General features: G+C 36.9%; 1 protein-coding gene across 1 annotated transcript in view; it reads left to right on the top strand.

Annotated features, from left to right (window-relative positions):
- The window catches only part of SYPL1 (synaptophysin like 1), a 33,489-nt gene extending 14,279 nt beyond the window's left edge, over positions 1 to 19,210 (top strand). Inside the window, exons 2-5 of the mRNA XM_066238721.1 lie at positions 9,385 to 9,506; positions 10,897 to 11,104; positions 15,496 to 15,684; positions 17,711 to 19,210. Of these exons, the coding sequence (XP_066094818.1) occupies positions 9,385 to 9,506; positions 10,897 to 11,104; positions 15,496 to 15,684; positions 17,711 to 17,845 (654 nt within the window). The 3' untranslated portion in view covers positions 17,846 to 19,210. The remainder of the gene's footprint in view (positions 1 to 9,384; positions 9,507 to 10,896; positions 11,105 to 15,495; positions 15,685 to 17,710) is intronic.
- The last annotated feature ends 295 nt before the right edge of the window (positions 19,211 to 19,505 follow it).

Below are 19,505 nucleotides of genomic sequence, written 5' to 3'. Positions count from 1 at the left end.
AAGTCTTGCTGTTTTGCCTATGAAAGAGACAACAAGAGGAGAGGATTTATTTAAGTCTTTCACTGAGTTCGCTAAAGAAAAAAATCTTCCGATGGATAAACTTATTTCGGTGTGTAGTGATGGTGCTCCGTGCATGGTGGGGAAAAACAGAGGACTTGTGGCTCTTCTTCGTTAACATGAAAAGAGACCCATCCTAAGTTTTCACTGCATCCTACATCAGGAGGCGCTTTGTGCTCAGATATGTGGCGAGCAGCTTGGTGAGGTGATGTCTCTTGGCATTCAAGTGGTCAACTTTATTGTGCCTGAGCTTTAAATGATCGCCAGTTTAAAACACTGCTGGATGAAGTTGGGCATAATTATCCTGGTCTGCTTTTGCACAGCAATATGCGTTGTCAAGAGGGAAGGTGCTCAGCTGTTTCGCGGCTTGTCTGAGCGAAATCCGGACTTTTCTTAAAATGAAAAACATTGAGCATCCTGAGTTAGCTAACACTGAGTGGCTCCTGAAGTTCTGCTATTTCGTGGACATGACTGAACATCTGAACCAGCTCAATGTGAAAATGCAAGGCATTGGAAATACAGTCTTATCCCTTCAACAAGCAGTGTTTGCATTTGAAAACAAGCTGGAACTCTTCATTGCTGACATTGAAACAGGTCCGTTTACTACACTTTGAAAAACTGGGAGAGTTTAAAGATGCATGCATAGCAAGTGACCCTGCTCAACATCTTGATCTCCAGTAGCTAGCGGGCTTCACATCTAATCTCCTGCAGTCATTCAGAGCGCACTTTGGAGAATTTCGTGAGCGCATTGGTCTTTTTAAGTTCAACGCTCATCCTCACAAGTGTGCAGTGGACAGTACCGACCTGAGTTACATCCCCGGTTTCTCCTCAGAGATTTTGAGCTACAAGCTGCGGACCTTAAGGCCTTAGACATGTGGGTGAATAAGTTCAAGTCACTGAATGAAGACTTGGAAAGACTTGCACGACAGCAAGCAGAGTTGGTGAGCAAACACAAGTGGGGAGAAATGAGAAAACTTCACCCTGCGGATCACCTGATTGTCAAAACTTGGAATGAGCTTCCCAACACATACCACATACTGCAGCGTGTGAGTATTGCTGTACTGACAATGTTTGGCTCTGCGTATGCATGTGAGCAGTCTTTCTCACATCTAAAGAACGTTAAGACCAACCTACGATCACGTTTAACGGATAGAAGTCTCAACGCCTGCATGAAGCTTAACCTCACCACATATCAACCAGACTACAAAGCCATCAGCAAAACCATGCAGCACCAGAAGTCACGTTAATGGTAAGAAGTACTTTATTCATCATTGGTTAGCAACAGCAAAACAACGTTATTAAAAAGAATTCAGAGACTTATTGTACTTTAAAAGTGTTGGTCTTACATAAAATGCACACATTTACTTGTATTTAGTAAAAAGTTAAACATATTGTATGGCTCTCACAGAATTACATTTTAAAATATGTGGCGTTCATGGCTCTCTCAGCCAAAAAAGTTCCCGACCACTGCAGTAGAGAGTGGTGACATCCTGGAAAGCACATGCCCTATCTTACGTGTCATTTGTCACTCAATTTCATGTGATTGTTCCTTTATGGGACTATGGGTCTGATACTGCCATATCTTCCTTAGTTTCCCCATACTCTCAGGAAAAGTGGAGAGTCTAAATTTTTATGTACACTGTGCTGATATTAAAATATTGATAAAAGATTCGAATTTTTTATGGTTATGGGAAGACCACACAAATATATCTGCAGGTCACGTTTCACCCATGGGCTACCACTACATAACTTCAAATCTAAACCAAAACGGCAGTGGAATAGGAGAGGTGAGATGGTTGGATAATTTACTCACAGATTGTTTTGTGCTCCATTTAATAAAGGGTGTATACCTTTTCCCCTTTTTTCCATGAGATAAAAACTCATGGAAAAAACATGACATTTATCCTGCTAACAAAAAGGCAGCTTCAAAATGATGGTTATGTAAGACTCAAAATATGGGGGTTTTTTTCTGTATATATTGGAAATTGATTTTTTTTCTCTAATTAAATAGTTATTAGTATAAATTTTCTGTGTGCTAGGCTTTCTGCTAGGGAGGCATTAAAAATCTTATAAAAGGGCCCTGGCCGGTTGGCTCAGTGGTAGAGCATCGACCTGGCATGTGGGGGACCCGGGTTCGATTCCCGGCCAGGGCACATAGGAGAAGTGCCCATTTGCTTCTCCACCACCCCCCCTTCCTCTCTGTCTCTCTCTTCCCCTCCTGCAGCCAAGGCTCCATTGGAGCAAAGATGGCCGGGGCGCTGAGGATGGCTCCTTGGCCTCTGCCCCAGGCGCTAGAGTGGCTCTGGTCGTGGCAGAGCTACGCCCCGAGGGGCAGAGCATCGCCCCCTGGTGGGCAGAGCATCGCCCCTGGCGGGCGTGCCGGGTGGATCCTGGTCGGGCGTATGCGGGAGTCTGTCTGACTGTCTCTCCCCATTTCCAGCTTCAGAAAAATACAAAACAAAATACCTTAAAAATCTTATAAAAGACCAAGGACAAAATAAGACAGTCTGCCGAGAGACATAAAAGCGTAGCTTGAAAGAAGCAATAAACTGTAGTACAGTATGCCATTTATTTACTGATTTTTATTAAGTGGGAAACTAGTTTTATTCTTATTGTATTGGGGTTGGTTTTTATTTTACAAGGCAAAATACACAAGAAAAATGCTTATGATCCAAGTCTGTGGCAGCCTAGGAGATGGAAGAGTTCTACCACAAGGAATTGAATAGGGTCTTAAAGGATGAACTTGTTAGAGCAGGGGTCCCCAAACTACGGCCCACGGGCAGCATGTGGTCCCCTGAGGCCATTTATCCAGCCCCCGCCGCACTTCCGGAAGGGGCAGCTCTTTCATTGGTGGTCAGTGAGAGGAGCATAGTTCCCATTGAAATACTGGTCAGTTTGTTGATTTAAATTTACTTGTTCTTTATTTTAAATATTGTATTTGTTCCCATTTTGTTTTTTTACTTTAAAGTAAGATGTGTGCAGTGTGCATAGGGATTTGTTCATAGTTTTTTTTATAGTCCAGCCCTCCAAAGGTCTGAGGGACAGTGAACTGGCCCCCTGTGTAAAAAGTTTGGGGACCTCTGTGTTAGAGAATGGGGTAGCGGTAGGGATGGGGCAATTTCTGGCTGAAGGAATATGTACATCTAAGACATAATAAACACATGATGTGTTTCAGAAATAGTAAGTAATACAATGTGACAGTTGTGCAGTGCTTGGCAGGGAGTATAGTGCACACAAATCTAGAAAGATGAAGGTGAGGCTACTTCAGCCATGCTTCTTATGTCAAATTAATAAGTTTGGGGTTTTTGTTTTTTCCTTAAATTTAGATCCAGAAAGTCATTGAGGATATCCCTTTTTTCTTTCTCTTTTATTTCTTTTTTTTTTTTTTTTTAAGCAAGAGAGAGAGGGATAGACAGGGACAGACAGGAAAGGAGAGAGATGAGAAGCATCAACTCGTAGTTGCAGCACTTTAGTTGTTCATTGATTGCTTCTCATATGTGTCTTGACCACGGACTCCAGACAAACCAGCAACCATGGAGTCATGTCTATGATCCCATGCTCAAGCCAGCGGCCCCACCTTCAAGCTGGTGAGCCCACACTCAAGCCAGTGACCTCGGGCTTCAAACCTGGGTCCTCAGCAACCGAGGTCAATACTCTATTCATTTGCACCACCGAAGAAATCCCTTTAAACAGAGGAGTGACATGACTTCAGATCAATGTGACATCATGAAAGTTGTTCTGTCCACTAGAAATACAATCAATGCAAACTACAAATGTAAGCAACATAGTAATTTTGTGTTCTACTGGCCACACTAAAAAGTGAAACGAAAGAGGTGAGATTAATTTTAATAATATATATTTTACTTCACCCAGTATATCCAAAATAGTTTCCACAAGTAATATAAACAATTGGTGAGATGTTTTATATTTTTATGCTAAGTCTTTATAATTCATTGTATATTTTACATTTACAGCCATCTCAATTCAAAGTAGCTATTTTTTTTTAAATACTGATTTTATAGAGAAGATAAAGGAAAATATTGGGGTTTTTGTTGCACTTATTTATGCGTTCATTTGGTTGATTCTTGTATGTGCCCTGACTGGGAATGGAACCCACAACCTTGGCACATAGAAATGATGCTCTATTTTTAAAGTCTGGACACATCCACATGTGGCTTGTAATTACCTTATTAGACACTGCAGCTTTAAGGCCCACACTATAGAAGATGAATGGTGATGGGAATGAGATTGGAAATGAGAGGAAGGGTCTATTGGGTTAGTCCCAGTAAAAAGAAATGAGGGCCTGAACAAAAATAGTGGCAGGAGTGATGAAGAAGAGTAAGCAAAGCTTTTAAAAGAGTGTCATCATACTCTGTAGTCTTAGGCAACTATTTTCCCTCAACATTAAGTTTGTATGATTCATCCATGTTGACATGAGTAGCTTTGAGTAGCTGTAGTTCGTATGTATTTATTGCTATATAACTTTCTCATTGTAAGTATATATTACCATATTTTATCCAATTTCCTATTGCTCCTCTTCATATTTTGATATTATGTAAATGATGTCAATATGAATATTCTTGTGCATATCCCATAGTACACATGAGCAAGAATTTCTCTTAGATCTATAGACTAGTAGACACTAACCCTTTGTGACATTATTGCAAATACTTTCACCTAGTTTGTAGCATGTTTTACGTTTAAAAGCTGGCTTGATTTTGAAAAAATTTTTCTGTAGTTGAATTTAACAAACTCTAACCATAGTTAGTGGTTTTTAGAAAATCTTAAGATTCTTTCTTTCTCTATGGTCACAGATTTTCTTTCATATTGCCTTTAAAATTTTTAGATACTCACTGTTTACTTTTTAAGTATTTAGCCCATCTGAACCATTTATTGAACAGTCCTTCTCTGTATTGGTTATCTATTGCTGCATAAAAAATTACCTCACACTTAGCATTTAAAATAATAGACACTTATTCTGTCATAGTTTCTGTGGGTCAGGAATATCGGAGCAGCTTAGCTAAGTGGTTCTGGCTCAGGGTCTCCCATACATTGCAGTTCAAGCTGTTGGCTGGGGTTGCAATCATCTCAAGCCCTCCTGCTCACTCACATGGCTGTTGGCAAACCTCAAACATTACACTTCCAAGGTCACTCACATGGTTGCTGGTAGTACTGGGTTCCTCACCATGTATGAATCTCTCTATAAATTGCCTCTGTATCCTCCCAACATGGTATCTGGCTTCCCTCAGAGCCCGTGGCTCAAGAGAGAGGGAGAAAGAGACAGAAGTTGTAGACTATTACTTACTCTCAGAAAGGGCACCTCATTCTTTCTAACATATTCTGTTCAGTAGAAGCAAGTCACTGCGTGCAGTCGACACTTAATGGAAGGAAAATTAATCTCCCACTTTTGGGGAGAGCATTATCAAAGGAGTTTGTGGATATATTTTTTAAATCACCACACTTCTTTCCTTGGTAATCTGCAATGCCAGCTCTGTTAGATATACTGTAATTTGTCTATAAACACAAGTCTATTTCTGGCCTCTTTTCTATTGATTGAATTTGTATCTTCCATTTGATTTTTTTTCTCATCCTAAATGTGGGCATGTGCCCAAGACTTACTATCCTAGCCTTCTGTTTTCACTCTGTATTTATGCACATTTATGCTCAGAGAGTATTTATTATTCATTCTTCTATCTTTACCTATTAACTCTTTTCTTTTTTTTTATAGAGACAGAGAGTCAGAGAGAGGGACAGATAGGGACAGACAGGAACAGAGAGAGATGAGAAGCATCAGTCATCAGTTTTTCGTTGCAACACATTAGTTGTTCATTGATTGCTTCTCATATGTGCCTTGACCATGGGGCTACAGCAGACTGAGTAACCCCTTGCTCGAGCCAGCGACCTTGGGTCCCAGCTGGTGAGCTATGCTCAAGCCAGATGAGCCCGTGCTCAAGCTGGTGACCTTGGGCTCTCGAACCTGGGTCCTCTGCATCCCAGTCCGACACTCTATCCACTACGCCTCTGCCTGGTCAGGCTAATGTACGAGACATTTCTCAGACTCTTCATATCTGTAACTAGATTCTGTTTCTTATATTTCTTCTTAGAAAGAAAAAAATCCCTTGATAGTTATGAGCCTGATTATGCCTGGATTCAAGGCCTAGAAGGCATTATACCACTGTTCAACAGTATAGGCTTTGATAGCAGACCTGCACTGCATTTATTTGCTGGATATATGTGGCCTTGAACAAAATGAAGTCCTTTTCCCTCTTTGAGTTTACATCAGTGGTGGTTAACCTGGTCCCTACCGCCCACTAGTAGGTGTTCCAGCTTTCATGGTGGGTGGTAGCGGAGCAACCAAAGTATAAATAAAAAGATAGATTTAACTATAGTAAGTTGTTTTATAAAGATTTATTCTGCCAAACTTACTGAAAATCCAACATAAAGTACTTGGTAAGTAATTATTATTATATGCTTTAACTCTGCTTTATAAATTTTATGAAGTAAAGTTACTTCCCTACTTTATAAATCACCATTACTGTGGAACTGGTGGGCGGTTAGAAAATTTTACTACTAACAGAGATACAAAAGTGGGCGGTAGGTATTAAAAAGTTGACTACCCCTGGTTTACGTTCTAGGAAAAAACAGACAAGTAATTTTAAGTATTGTCAGGCAATGGTAGTTACAATGGAGGAAAAATAGAGTAGCTTAAAAGCAATAGGTAGTGTGGGGTTGAGGACACAATTATTTAATGTAGTGTAGTTAGGGAAAGGCCTCTCTGATGAGGTCACATTGTAACAGGAAGCTGTGAAGGAGAAAATGAACCATGTACCATAGTGTCCCCTCCCCCCATCTACAGGCATCACAGTCCAAGACCCAGTGGATGCCTGAAAACCATGGATAGTATTGAACTTCATATATACTATGCTTTTTCTTATACATAAATACCTGTGATAAGGTTTAAGTTATAATTAGGCACTGTAACAGATGAACAACACAATAATAAAATAGAACAAAAATGACTATACTGTGATAAAATATGAATGTAGTCTCTCAAAATGTATTATTGTGCTGTACTCACCCTTGTGATGTGAGATGATGCAGTGTGTGCATGATGAGATGAGATGAGGTGAGGTGAAGGATGTAGGCATTGCAATATAATCAGAAGCTACTCTTGATCTTCTGACTATATGTTACAAGTACTTAAACCTTCTCTTTGACATCACCACTCCTGAATTTTGAGGCCCTTACTATGTAAAATAGGGTTACTGAACACACTGTGTTACCAGGATCTGATAATCAAGAAGGCTAATGGATGGGTAGCAGGTACAGTGAAGATACCCTGAACAGGGGATGACTCACATCTCAGGCAGAGTGTGGGATGGTGCAAGATTTCATCACACAGAAGGGCATGCAGTTTAAAACTTATGAATTGTTTATTTCTGGAATTTTTCATTTAATATTTTCCAACCAGTGTTGCCCAGGGGTAACCAAAACCATGGATAAGGTTACACTTCTTTATTCTAGGCAGAGAGAAACCGTGGATAAGGTTACACTTCTTTATTCCAGGCCGAGAGAATAGCAATTACCAAGACTCTGAAGGAGGAATTGATCCCCTGTCTTTAAGGAATAGCAATGAGATCAATTTGTGTAAAGAGATTTGGCAAGGAAAAAATAGCAACATGAGGTCAGAAATATTAAGGGAGGACTGGACCTTGTATGAGCTTTGGTTTTTATTCAGTGAGAACTTAGAAGGTGTTGGAGAGTTATGAGCAGAGGGAAAATTTCATATATATATATATATATATATATATATATATATGAATGAATATTTGAGAGAGAAAGAGAGAAGCATCAACTCATTGTTCCACTTAATTGTTCCATTTAGTTGTGCATTCATTGATTTTTTCTCTTATGTGCCCTGGCCAGGGATCTAACCTGCCTCTGCACACTGGGACGATGTTCTATCCACTGAGCAACCTGGCCAGAGTCTCTGCTTTATATTTGTAAAAGATGACCCTGGCTGATATCTTAATAATAGACTGAGGCAGGGGCAAGGACAAAGCAGGAGGATCAATTTAGAAGGCTGTTTAGTATATAATTCAGACGAGAAGTTATGGTAGTTTAGAACAGGATGTTGTGATGGAGATTGTAGGAAATGATCTAATTCCAAATATATTTTTAAATAGAGCCATCAGCATTTGCTGAAAGATTGAGCTCTTGGTCACTACACCTCATCTGGGTTTTTTGTTTTGTTTTGTAGAAAATTTAGAAGATACAAATACAAAGAGAAATTATCTTTTGTTCAGAAGTGACCACTGTTAAGATTTTGATGTATAACCTCTAGTAGTTTGTGAATGCATAGATGTAGACACATGCATAATGATACATTGTTTAAACAAACTTTATATGTAATGAACATTTTCCTTTTTTTAAGATTTTATATATATTGATTTTACAGACACAGGAGATGAGATGGGGGTAGCAAGAAGTATCAACTTATAGTTGCTTCACTTTAGTTCATTGATTGCTTGCTCATCATGTGTATCTTGACCGGGCAAGCCCAGGGTTTCAAACCAGCGGACCTCAGCATTCCAGGTTGATGCTCCATCTGCTGTGCCTTCACAGGCCAGGCTGTAATGGACATTTTTATGTATCATTAGATATTCCCTAACATTTAAATGATGACATAATGTTTCATTGTATGAGTGAATTATAGTTTATTTGGTTTCCTGTCAACATTTACAGTGCTTTCAACTTTTCCTGTTATGGATAGCATTTAAAAGAACATCATTACTTTTTTTTTTTTGCATGTTCAGGAAAACAAATTTCCAAGTACTTTTTGAGACCTGGAATTCCCACAAGGAGGCCTTATAAGCTCATAAACTCATGAAATAAATGGCATCTCTTCTTGGCATATAGTCACTTGGCTTTACAGTTACCTTTGGGTTCCAAATAAAAATACCTCCACTTTTACCTTCTTTGATTTTGGTACTAATAAATAAGACTTCCTCTGAATTCATACTAGTATTTAGTAGGTACCCCTGGAGTAGGAGCTAATAAATTTTCATGTAGTCTAGTATACTAATTTCTGTATTATATTAAGGGGAAAATAAAATCACATTTGTTGAGAGTTGCAAGTAAATTTTAAATTTTTTCATCATCTACATTTAAATTTGTAGTTAAGAATTTCTGTATTTTATGTAATGTTATATATTTCTATAATGTTAGTGAGCCAGTTTTTAATACTAATTTAAGGTTTTACTGACCTGTGTTTTGAATGTAGTAATGCTTCTCCCCCCCCCCCCCCTTTTGTCTCACTTTGTGTAGATTGCTTCTATCTTTGCTTTTGCTACCTGTGGAGGTTTTAAGGGCAAAACAGAAATTCTAGTGAGTTGTCCTAAAGGTTCTGAAAATAAAACAATTACAGCTACTTTTGATTATCCATTCAGGTGAGTTATTTGTTTGTATGGTTTAACAACTCTTTTTACTTTATATTGACTCATTAAGATTTTCAACAGTTTACTAATCTGGAAGGGTAAAAAAATTTCAAATTACATCCTCATTTGTAAATAGTGATCATTGTTACCCAAACTGTGGTACATAGACCAGTGCCTGCCTGCAGGCTATTTTCCTGGTCTGTGATGAAATAAGTATAGAAAATGAGAGTAAGCATTTAGAAACTTTTATCACATTCCCTTGACATGTTTATTCTGTCATCCCACAGTGGGTTAGAAATTTAAAAAAAAAAGGACTGCTCTCTCACCATAGTGTGAGAAACCATCATGTGGAAGCAAACACAACTTAATGAAAAATTCAAATTACTCATGTGCTTGCCACTGCTAAATAATATAGTGTTCTTTATATACTTTATGTGAAGTGAGTTCCTATGGTGTTCCTAGGCTTCTTTTACTAGTATAGAACTTTATTTTCTTACTCTCAAATTAAAATGAGTATTTTGTTTGTGAATTCTTCTGTTTGACTTTAGTATTCTTTAAACAGTTTATTGAATATCCTGTGTTTAAGCCAGGATATGAAGCTTCTTTCACTTTCTCACCACTTGACCTCTCTATGACTCGATTTTTCTGTCCCATATATTTGAAATGTTAACCTTTTAAGGTTGTGTTGATGATTAAATGAAATCTTACATTAAAAATTATCAGATAGCAAGTGCTTGGTATCGTTGCCTCTCCATCTCCCAACGCTTCTCTTATAAATTTTCTGTACAAGGAACTGTTACTGCATCTTTAGTGATAAGTGCTCTTGTGATTTATGGATAGGAAAATTAAAGACAGTGTGAAGTTAGCAGATAATTAAATCTGATTAAAATGTGAATTATTATAATTGGCTCACCTGGTACTAGTCACACAGACTATATCTACTAAAGTGGAATACAGCATGTCTCAAATTGTAAACTATATTTTATCAACCCTCTTAATCAAAAATTTTATTGCAGGAAGATAGTATCTGGGTTTTTAAGCATTTGATTCAGTCTGTCACAAAGCAGTTACTAGGTATAATTTATGTGTATATGTTATAAACATTTTAATTTACTTAAATATTTGAATTTTCCCCTTTTTTTTCCAGAAGGAAAATATTTTTAATATACGGGGTAGGGCAAAAGTAGGTTTATAGTTGTGAGTACATGAAACACAAAGTTTATTCTTATATTATTATTTATTAATGTATTATGTTTCATGCAAATAATGGTAAACCTACTTTTGCCCCACTCTGTGGGGAGTATTTTTTGAAATGTCATTTCAATATTCTGCCTATGTATTTCTGTCTCTGTTGAGAGAGTCCAAGTAATTCATAAATTTATTTGAGCCTTTTTTTAAATAGGTTGAATCAAGCATCATTTCAGGCACCTCCAGGTGTGAATGTGTGTAATATAAGTTGGGAGAAACAAGTCCTTATTGGAGATTACTCTTCTTCTGCACAATTCTATGTTACATTTGCAGTCTTTGTCTTCCTGTACTGCATTGTTGCTCTTCTGCTCTATGTCGGTTACACAAACCTGTATCGGGATAATCAAAAACTTCCCATGGCTGTAAGTAATCACTTTCTCTTTATACTTTATACAAAAATAATTGTATAAGATAAATATACATTGTATTTGAAGTAAAATACAGATTTTCTTGCACTAGAAATAAAAATTCTTGGCATAAGCCAGTTCAACATATTTTAACCTATATTTGCCATAAGGTTAGGCTTTCTTCCTCCATTGTCATGATTAAGCCAAAATTTGGATTTGGATTTGAAGTCCTAGCACTTTTCTTGGCTTCAGAGTCTGCTGAGCTAAAATAAATAATATCTAATATTTAGTTAGTAGAATCTGCCCTGGGTTATTGGTGGCATGTTCAGAACTAAGCCATGGATTTAAGCTGGGCCTCCACTATAGAAAAATAGGTACAAAGGCAGTATCAGTGTTACTGATTTGAAGGGAGAACAGAGGTGTTTTTGTGATCCTGGTCATTTATATCTTGAGAAAATATTGACATATGCTAATTACTTATGAAGTTACATTAAAGGGAAGGCTATTTAAGTATGAAGAATTTATCAAATAAGATAATAGGTTTTATTTATTTACTTATTTATTTTTAATTTTTGCTGCCTGGATCATAAGAATGAAAATGGTAAGTGAGGAATAAAACAAATTTTTATTATCATCCATATTTATTTTATTTCTTATATCTGAGAAGAGATTCTTAAACCTGACATTTTCATAAAATATTTTTTGGTTGTTTAGGTGTGTTTCAGAAAAATAGACATCACCTATTTGCAATGTTTAATCAACAGAAATTACATATTAGAAATCTATAGCTTCTGTAGACATTTCAAACTTTACCTATTAAACAATGATGATCAGATACTATATTTTGTTTAAATTCTTTATCATTTAAATTCTAAATGAAGACATTTCTTGTCATTTTGTCATTATCCCAACAAATTTTTAAGTTAAATTTAGCAGTGAGTTTTTTATTTCTCATATTTTGTTTAGTAAGCTTTAAAATGACCACACTTTTAAAAGTAGCATTCAAATCAATTTTTTTGTATAAGTCCCATCATTCAGAAAGTCAAATGTAATTTTTCACCTCAGGAAAACTGCCCATTGCCCTGGCTGGTTGGCTCAGCAGTAGAGCATCGGCCTGGCTGTGGAAGTTTTTAGTCAGAGCACACAGGAGAAACAACCATCTGCTTCACCACCCCTGCCCTTCTATTTCTCTTTCTTCCCTTCCCGCAGCCGTAGCTCCAGTGGTTTGAGCAAAGTTGGCCCAGGCACTGAGGATGGCTCCATGGCCTGGGCCTCAGGTGCTAAAATAGCTCGGTTACTGAGCAACAGAGCTGCAGCCCAGCCAGGCAGAGCATTGCTTGGTAGAAGCTTGCTGGATGAATCCCGGTCTGTGTGCATGCGGGAGTCTGTCTCTGCCTTCCCACCTCTCACTTAAAAAAAAAAAACAAAAAAAAAAACACACAACTGACCATTATATAGAGAGAGAATCTAGAATTAGTTTAAGTTGTTTTTATTGGTGTACAAGGATGCTGCTTCTCTGTAAAAGTCCACATTCTAAATTAAAGTTTGAGTTCTACTATTTAAAATATAAGTGTAAAAATGTTTTCTTGATATGCCTAAATTTTAAAATATAACCAAGTATGACAATTTTTTTAAAGTACTATTTATTAATGAGGACATGCTTTCATTTTAGCAGTGTTCTCAATCCTCTGTTAAGGTATTTCTAGGAACATTTCAATTGTGATATTTTCAATTGACTTTTTAGTTCCTTTTTTAAGTAAATGTACTACTTTTTTGTGTCAAGTAGCAGGATAAGAGTTCCTGGCCATGTGGAGAATGAGAAATACCATAACACGAAACCAAACAAAGCTAGAGTATCCCAAATCCTAAAAATCTCATCTAAATCATATCCTGATTATTGGTAGGACCAAGGCTGCCACAGGCAGCTGCAGGTTGTGAACTGCAGAACTCCAGGCATAGGTGGTACATCTTAACTAGTCCTAAAGAGACTATTTCAGAGGCCCACATTTGCCCTACCTCTCCTCTCCCTGGGGTTACTTTGTATATCATTTTCAGAAAAGGTTTTGAAATATAAAGTGTCATGCCTTAAGCCATCAGCAAAGTATATTTAAAGGGCATAATCTGGAAAGGGAAAATAACAGCATATTCTTTAGTTAGGAATTTAGAAGGAAGAAATCAAAATTAAGAGGATTTGAATTAAGAACTTTAGCCCAGAGATATCTTTAACATGTGATAACCTCATACTTATTGTTTATCAGTTCTCCAAAAGGCACTGTATTTCTAGCAAGTGTTTAGGAAATGTCTGCATCAAAAGATATAGCAACTAAAAGGAAAGTACTCCCTCAGTGCAAAAATGTAAGCTGTAATGTTACTGTCCTTTTCTCTGTGATCTACATTTTTTAAGAGGACCAGTAACAATGGAGAGCTCAATGCAAAATGCAAATACCTCCATGTTTGTAAGATTAATCATACTGGTATTGGTTCTGTAATCAAAAGACATTCAATGTCATCTTGACCAGGTACACAAGCTGTATATAGCATAGTTTCTATATCTCATAAGTGGTCACTGATCTTGATCCAGAATAAAGAACTAAGAGCTGGCTGGCAAAAGTAATAAAAACTAACCAGGTTCATTTTAAAAACAAATCACTTCTATGATAAGCTCCAGAACCCATTCTTGTGTTTGGAGAGAGTTTTGTTGTACTAGTGTTATGAACTCATAGCCTTGAGTGTACCCTAATACATAACCTTAAAAGATACAAATTTTAATTATTCCAACTTTGGTCATTAATTTAAAGGAAGACCAAACAGGTACAACTTAATTACACTTTATAATATACAAATGTGTATTTTTTAAAAGTGTTATCCAGATATTTGTAACAATACTAGTTGACAAAATTTTATAGTTCCCCAGCAGAATAGATTAAGAAAAATAATTTTTCTTCATCTTATTAGTTCAATAAGAAACTATCACAAATTGGATGTGAGGGCGATCTGGCTGCGACATCTGTCACCTCATTGATTGCCAGAGTTGATTCGGCTGATCTGGCTGGCTAGGCAGGTGTCCCCTTCCTCCCTCACTGCTCCATGTGCATCCCTCCCGAAGCTGCGCGCTCTGTCAAAGAGGACGACCTTCCCCAATAGAGGAGAGGACCATTCTTCGGTCAAGGGTATACGAGTAGCTGCACTTCCCTGCTTGAACCTCCAAACAAGTCTCAAGGAACTATCCAAAATATTAAGAACTTCAGACCTATTTTTAGGAATGTAATAAGTAGCAAAGATCATTACCAGGATAAGGATTTTCAGAGACATTTCTTTCTTTTTTTGTTTTTTTCATTTTTCCGAAGCTGGAAGCGGGGAGGCAGTTAGACAGACTCCCGCATGCGCCCGCCCGGGATCCACCCAGCATGCCCACCAGGGGGCAATGTTCTGCCCCTCTGGGGCGTCGCTCTGTTGCATCCAGAGCCATTCTAGCGCCTGAGGCAGAGGCCATAGAGCCATCCCCAGCGCCCGGGCCATCTTTGCTCCAATGGAGCCTCGGCTGTGGGAGGGGAAGAGAGAGACAGAGAGGAAGGAGAGGGGGAGGGGTGGAGAAGCAAATGGGCGCTCTCCTGTGTGCCCTGGCCGGGAATCGAACCCGGGACTCCTGCATGCCAGGCCGACACTCTACCGCTGAGCCAACCGGCCAGGGCCGACATTTCTTTCTTGTTCTTATTATAATGAGCATTCTTAAAATGTTGTGGTCATGAATTTAAAAAGACTAATTTTCCAGGATATGTGCTTTTCATCATTTTACTGTTCGTATCATAGAAAATTAGATTTAACTGAAGTTAGTTTTGCCAGAACAATAGGATAAAGTATCAGAAAGGTTAAGGGAGTTAAGAGTATGTTATGCAAGGGATTATAATGATGAGTCTAAGAATAGAAATGAAAGAGGAAAATGAGGGCATCAGTCAGTTTAAGAGACAGTAAGAGCAGATTGTATGTCTCCATGGGGTCAGTGGGTATGTTTCAGGTTTAGATGCTATTGGGGAGGGGGTGACTGAAATAGAGATTATAGAGGGATACAGTTAGTGGAGATAGCAGGGTCTAAGGAATGATCCTGGGAGTGAGTGGCTCAGGAATAATTGGGGTGAGGGCTATGTAAAATCATAATTTCCAGTGTAAATATCTTTCATTCCTAGAGAAAAAATTGAGTCTTATTTAGTGTAGCTCAGGTACTGGGTAGTAATAATATACAGCAAATATATATTATGTTGACTATGCCCTTCTTTATAAAGTATATCATGAAAGTCATTTCTCAGTATCATCAGGTTCAGTGTAATCTCAATTCCTTCATTATGGATTTAAATTTAGTATTTTTAAATTAACTGTTCCTAATTAATTCATACTTCTTTTTACTTTAGGACTTTGTCGTTACTCTTGTTGCCACTTTCTTGTGGCTGGTGAGCACTTCAGCCTGGGCTAAAGCTCTTACAGATATTAAAGTAGCTTCAGGTCACAGTATTGTCCAGGAACTTGCTCCCTGTAAAACTCAAGAAGTGATGTGTTATTTTGGCTCTGTGACTGGTATGGGATCCCTAAATGTATCTGTGGTATGTATGCAGTATTAAAAATATTTTGTTTCATTTATTTGAAAAACCTTACTGGTAATTTAAGAAAAAAACCCAGCTTTTAATAATCTCTAGGTGTTAGTTTTTATCTTTATTAAGCTATCAGGATCTTAGTTATCATATGATCTTTACCTTTTTAACAATGATGAAGAGTTTAAGAAAATTAGAAAACAGGTTTGAACAAGGTCATAAGTGAGTCTTTCTTTGCATTGAAATTGACTAAATAAGACTTTTAACCCGAAAGGTACTTATAATAGTCACTAATATTCATTAAGTCGATAAGGAAGACATTTCACTAAGGGCATTACACTCATATCTCCAATTATCCAACAATCCTATGAGGAATGTGGGGAGGTGATATTATCTTCATTTTACAACTAGGAAAAAATGTAGCTCGTGTTAATTCACCCAAGTTGACACAACCAGTAAATTGGCAAGCCAAGGTCTGAACCACATCTGACTTCAGAGCTCATTCTTTAATCTGACTATCTCTGAGTCTATGAAGGTAATACTTTTATGGTTTCTTAAATAACCTAAAAAATTAGGTCTATATAAATTTATATGTTCCTTAGTCTTCTGTTTTACCAAAATGCAGATAAATAATAAATATAATATTAATATATGGAGTATATTTTGTATAGGGATCTATCTTTTCAAGAAAGTGTTCGATGAAGTCAGCACTGCCTTATAAAGCAGTTTGGCCAAATATTTGCTTTATAACTTTGTAATTTAAAAATAATTATATATTTTTTGCATTTATATTGATAATATCTGAGATGGTTTCAGAAATGTTTTTGTAAGCAAATATACAAAAAGATAAAGCATTTGGCCTTCAGTAATATGATAGTACTCTCAAACTTCTTACCCTTTTCTTCATATTCTTTTTATAAATTCGAGAGTATACCTATATTTCTTGTATTTAGAAGAAACTGCAATCCTGACCAAGTGGTGGTGCAGTGGATAGAGCATCAGCCTGGGACGCTGGAGACCCAAGTTCAAAGCCCTGAGGTCGCAGGCTTGAGCACAGGCTCAGCTGGCTTGAGTGCAGACTCGCCAGGTTGTGTGTGGGATCATAAACATTGGGCAAGGAGTCACTGGGTGGGCTAAAGCCTTCCTGTCAGGGCACATATGAGAAAGCAGTCAGTGAACTGCAACTATGAATCGATGCTTCTCATCTCTCTCTCTTCCTACCAGTCTGTCTATTTGTCTCTCTCTCTCCCCGTCTCCCCATCTCTCCATCTTTCCCCCACCCCTCTCCCCCCTCCCCTTCTTTCTCTCTCCCTCTTCCTCTCTCCCTCTCTTCTCTCCCTTTCCTTTCCCTCTCCCCCTCTTTTCCTCTCCTCCCCTTTTGCTCTCCCCCGCTCCCTCTGCCCTCTCTCTCTCTCTCTCTCTCTCTCTCTCACACACACACACACACACACACGCATGAGCCTGCTTATGTTTGCTCACAAAAAAAAAGGAAAAGAAAAAAAAACTGAAAAGAAGGTAGCTGCAGTTTATTCGTCTCTGAGACTTTCATCTTGTCAGATTTATACCTGGGAAGACTAATTTCTTTTAGGTTGACTACTGTGAGATGTGGAATAAAATTTTTCTGACTCTTTTTCACTTCTAGCTGCCCCTGTTAAAGTAGGAAAATGATAGGTAGTAGGGAGGATAAAGTAGGAAAATAGGAGAAAAGATATGCAAAGGCAGTTTAAAAGGAGGGTTTTAGTTACTCTCAAATTCAATCCCTTTTTTATGATGATGGGCATGCAAAAATAAGATTTCTTTTAGTTGTGGTTTTATGTTAAAGATTTAGATTTATCTCTTTTGTTGGGAATAAGTCATTATATAGCCAAATTAGTCATTGAAATCTAAAGTCTTCCTTTTTTTGTTCCACTTCCTAGGTAGTTTAAACTTTAAATGAATATACTACCTGAAAATGTTAAACATTTAAAGGAAAATAACTAATATGGGTATGAATTTTTAGTACGTATTAGATCTTCATGTTTATTTTTTTCTTTCTTAGATCTTTGGCTTTCTGAATCTGATACTTTGGGGAGGAAATGCATGGTTTGTGTACAAGGAGACCAGCTTACACAACCCATCAAATACTTCTGCTTCCCATAGCCAAGGAGGTATTCCACCTCCTGCCGGAATATAATTAAAGGGAGAAGTACACTGTATGAAATATATGTCTATACTATGACCTGATGCCAACATCTTGAGAAGCATTATTTGTTTCTAATAAAAATAATGGCTTTTTCAATAAATTGGTGGATTTAAAATTTTGCTGCTTTTTTACATAAAGCCTGTGCCTTTCCTAGAAATTTAAGATGTAAATGTATTCTCACATGTAAATTTGAAAATTCAGGGGCCTATTATGATATGATACACGTTTTTAAATGAATATTAATGTCTTCAATAAGTTTGCTTTCCAAAGTGTTTATACCTTAAGCCTTAGTTATATTATCATATCCTAATAGGAAGAAGATCTCTATTTGAAATATACATTACTGTAAGTTTGTACAGATTGTATACCTAAAACCTATCTTTGTTTAAGAAAGCCTTGATTACATAAGTCATATTTAGAAAAAAACATTCAGTTCAGAGTTTATATCTGACCGTTGTTTATATGTCTAGAAAAAAATTTAATTACAAAGACTGGGTACATGTTTGGTTTCTGTTTTTCTAAATGACCTGCAGTACTTAATAGGTGTACTTAGTAGGAAATTAGAGTTTAAAATTTTCTAATAGTACTTAATTTAGTAATTCTGTCACTTGAGATGTCAGCTTCTATTATACTGGTTGTTTAATAGACTTGCTATATAAGTAGAAAGAACATGGTTTAACTAGTTATTTTCAAATGCAGGAGCATTACTCTTAGTGATATTTGTTTGCTTTCCTTTGTTGTTCATACCACTTAAGTGCAAGCTGAGAAGTATTATCCTTGCAAGTAGAATAAAATAATCCACCTTTTATTTGCAGACCACATTCATAGGGTTAAAAAAATTAAGATTGCCTTTTACTTTTGGAACATTTAACACTTAGATTCAATGAAGTTGCTATTTTGAATTTAGCATTGATATTATGAAAATAAATGCAATTCGGATTTCATGTTTCTTAATGTTCATTCTTATTTCACTGATGGATTATTAAGGAATTATGCATCATAAACAGGAACCTTTGATTTTTTTTAAATTTGTATTTCTCTGATTGCTATTAAGGTCAGTGATGTTTCTCTGTATGTATTAGCCAGTTAGGTTTCTCCTATTCTGTATTACCAATTCCTCTTCAGTGTTTGTGCTTTTTGTGTTTAAATACATTTGGAATTCAGGGCTTATTTACATTTTTGCTTCCTCATCTTTTTGTTGTATGGGGCTAGATTTCCTAGTCTTACCACTTGATTGTTTATTTGTGAAGCACATCTTGCTGTTGCCTTATTTTTGTTGATTTTATTCATGAGAAGAATTGTCAGTATGAGAATATATCTTTTATGCAACCAACTTAATAAAGAAGTTAAAAGAAAGGGTGCAGTGATTGTTATATTACAAAGAAATTTTCATCTTATAGGCATGAGCAATTCAAATGGAATGAATTTCCAAAGCAAGAAATAAAATATCAGTAATATTTTTTAATGTTTGGTAAGGAATAAAAGAGACAAAAATGCTTTGGAGACCCTGAGTCTATTCTTTTTTCAATCTCATTTAAAAATGTTTATAACTTTCAGATTAAAGTTTCCTTATAAACCTTCTCTAATCGACTATCCATTTAATTGGACGCAAAGATTAAGTGTGTATGCTCTGGAGCCAGACTAAATTATT

Source organism: Saccopteryx bilineata, chromosome 7 (genome assembly GCF_036850765.1).
Source record: "Saccopteryx bilineata isolate mSacBil1 chromosome 7, mSacBil1_pri_phased_curated, whole genome shotgun sequence".
NCBI lineage: Eukaryota > Metazoa > Chordata > Mammalia > Chiroptera > Emballonuridae > Saccopteryx > Saccopteryx bilineata.
Note: the sequence above shows the minus strand (reverse complement) of the source record. Positions and strands in the feature narration are given on the sequence as shown.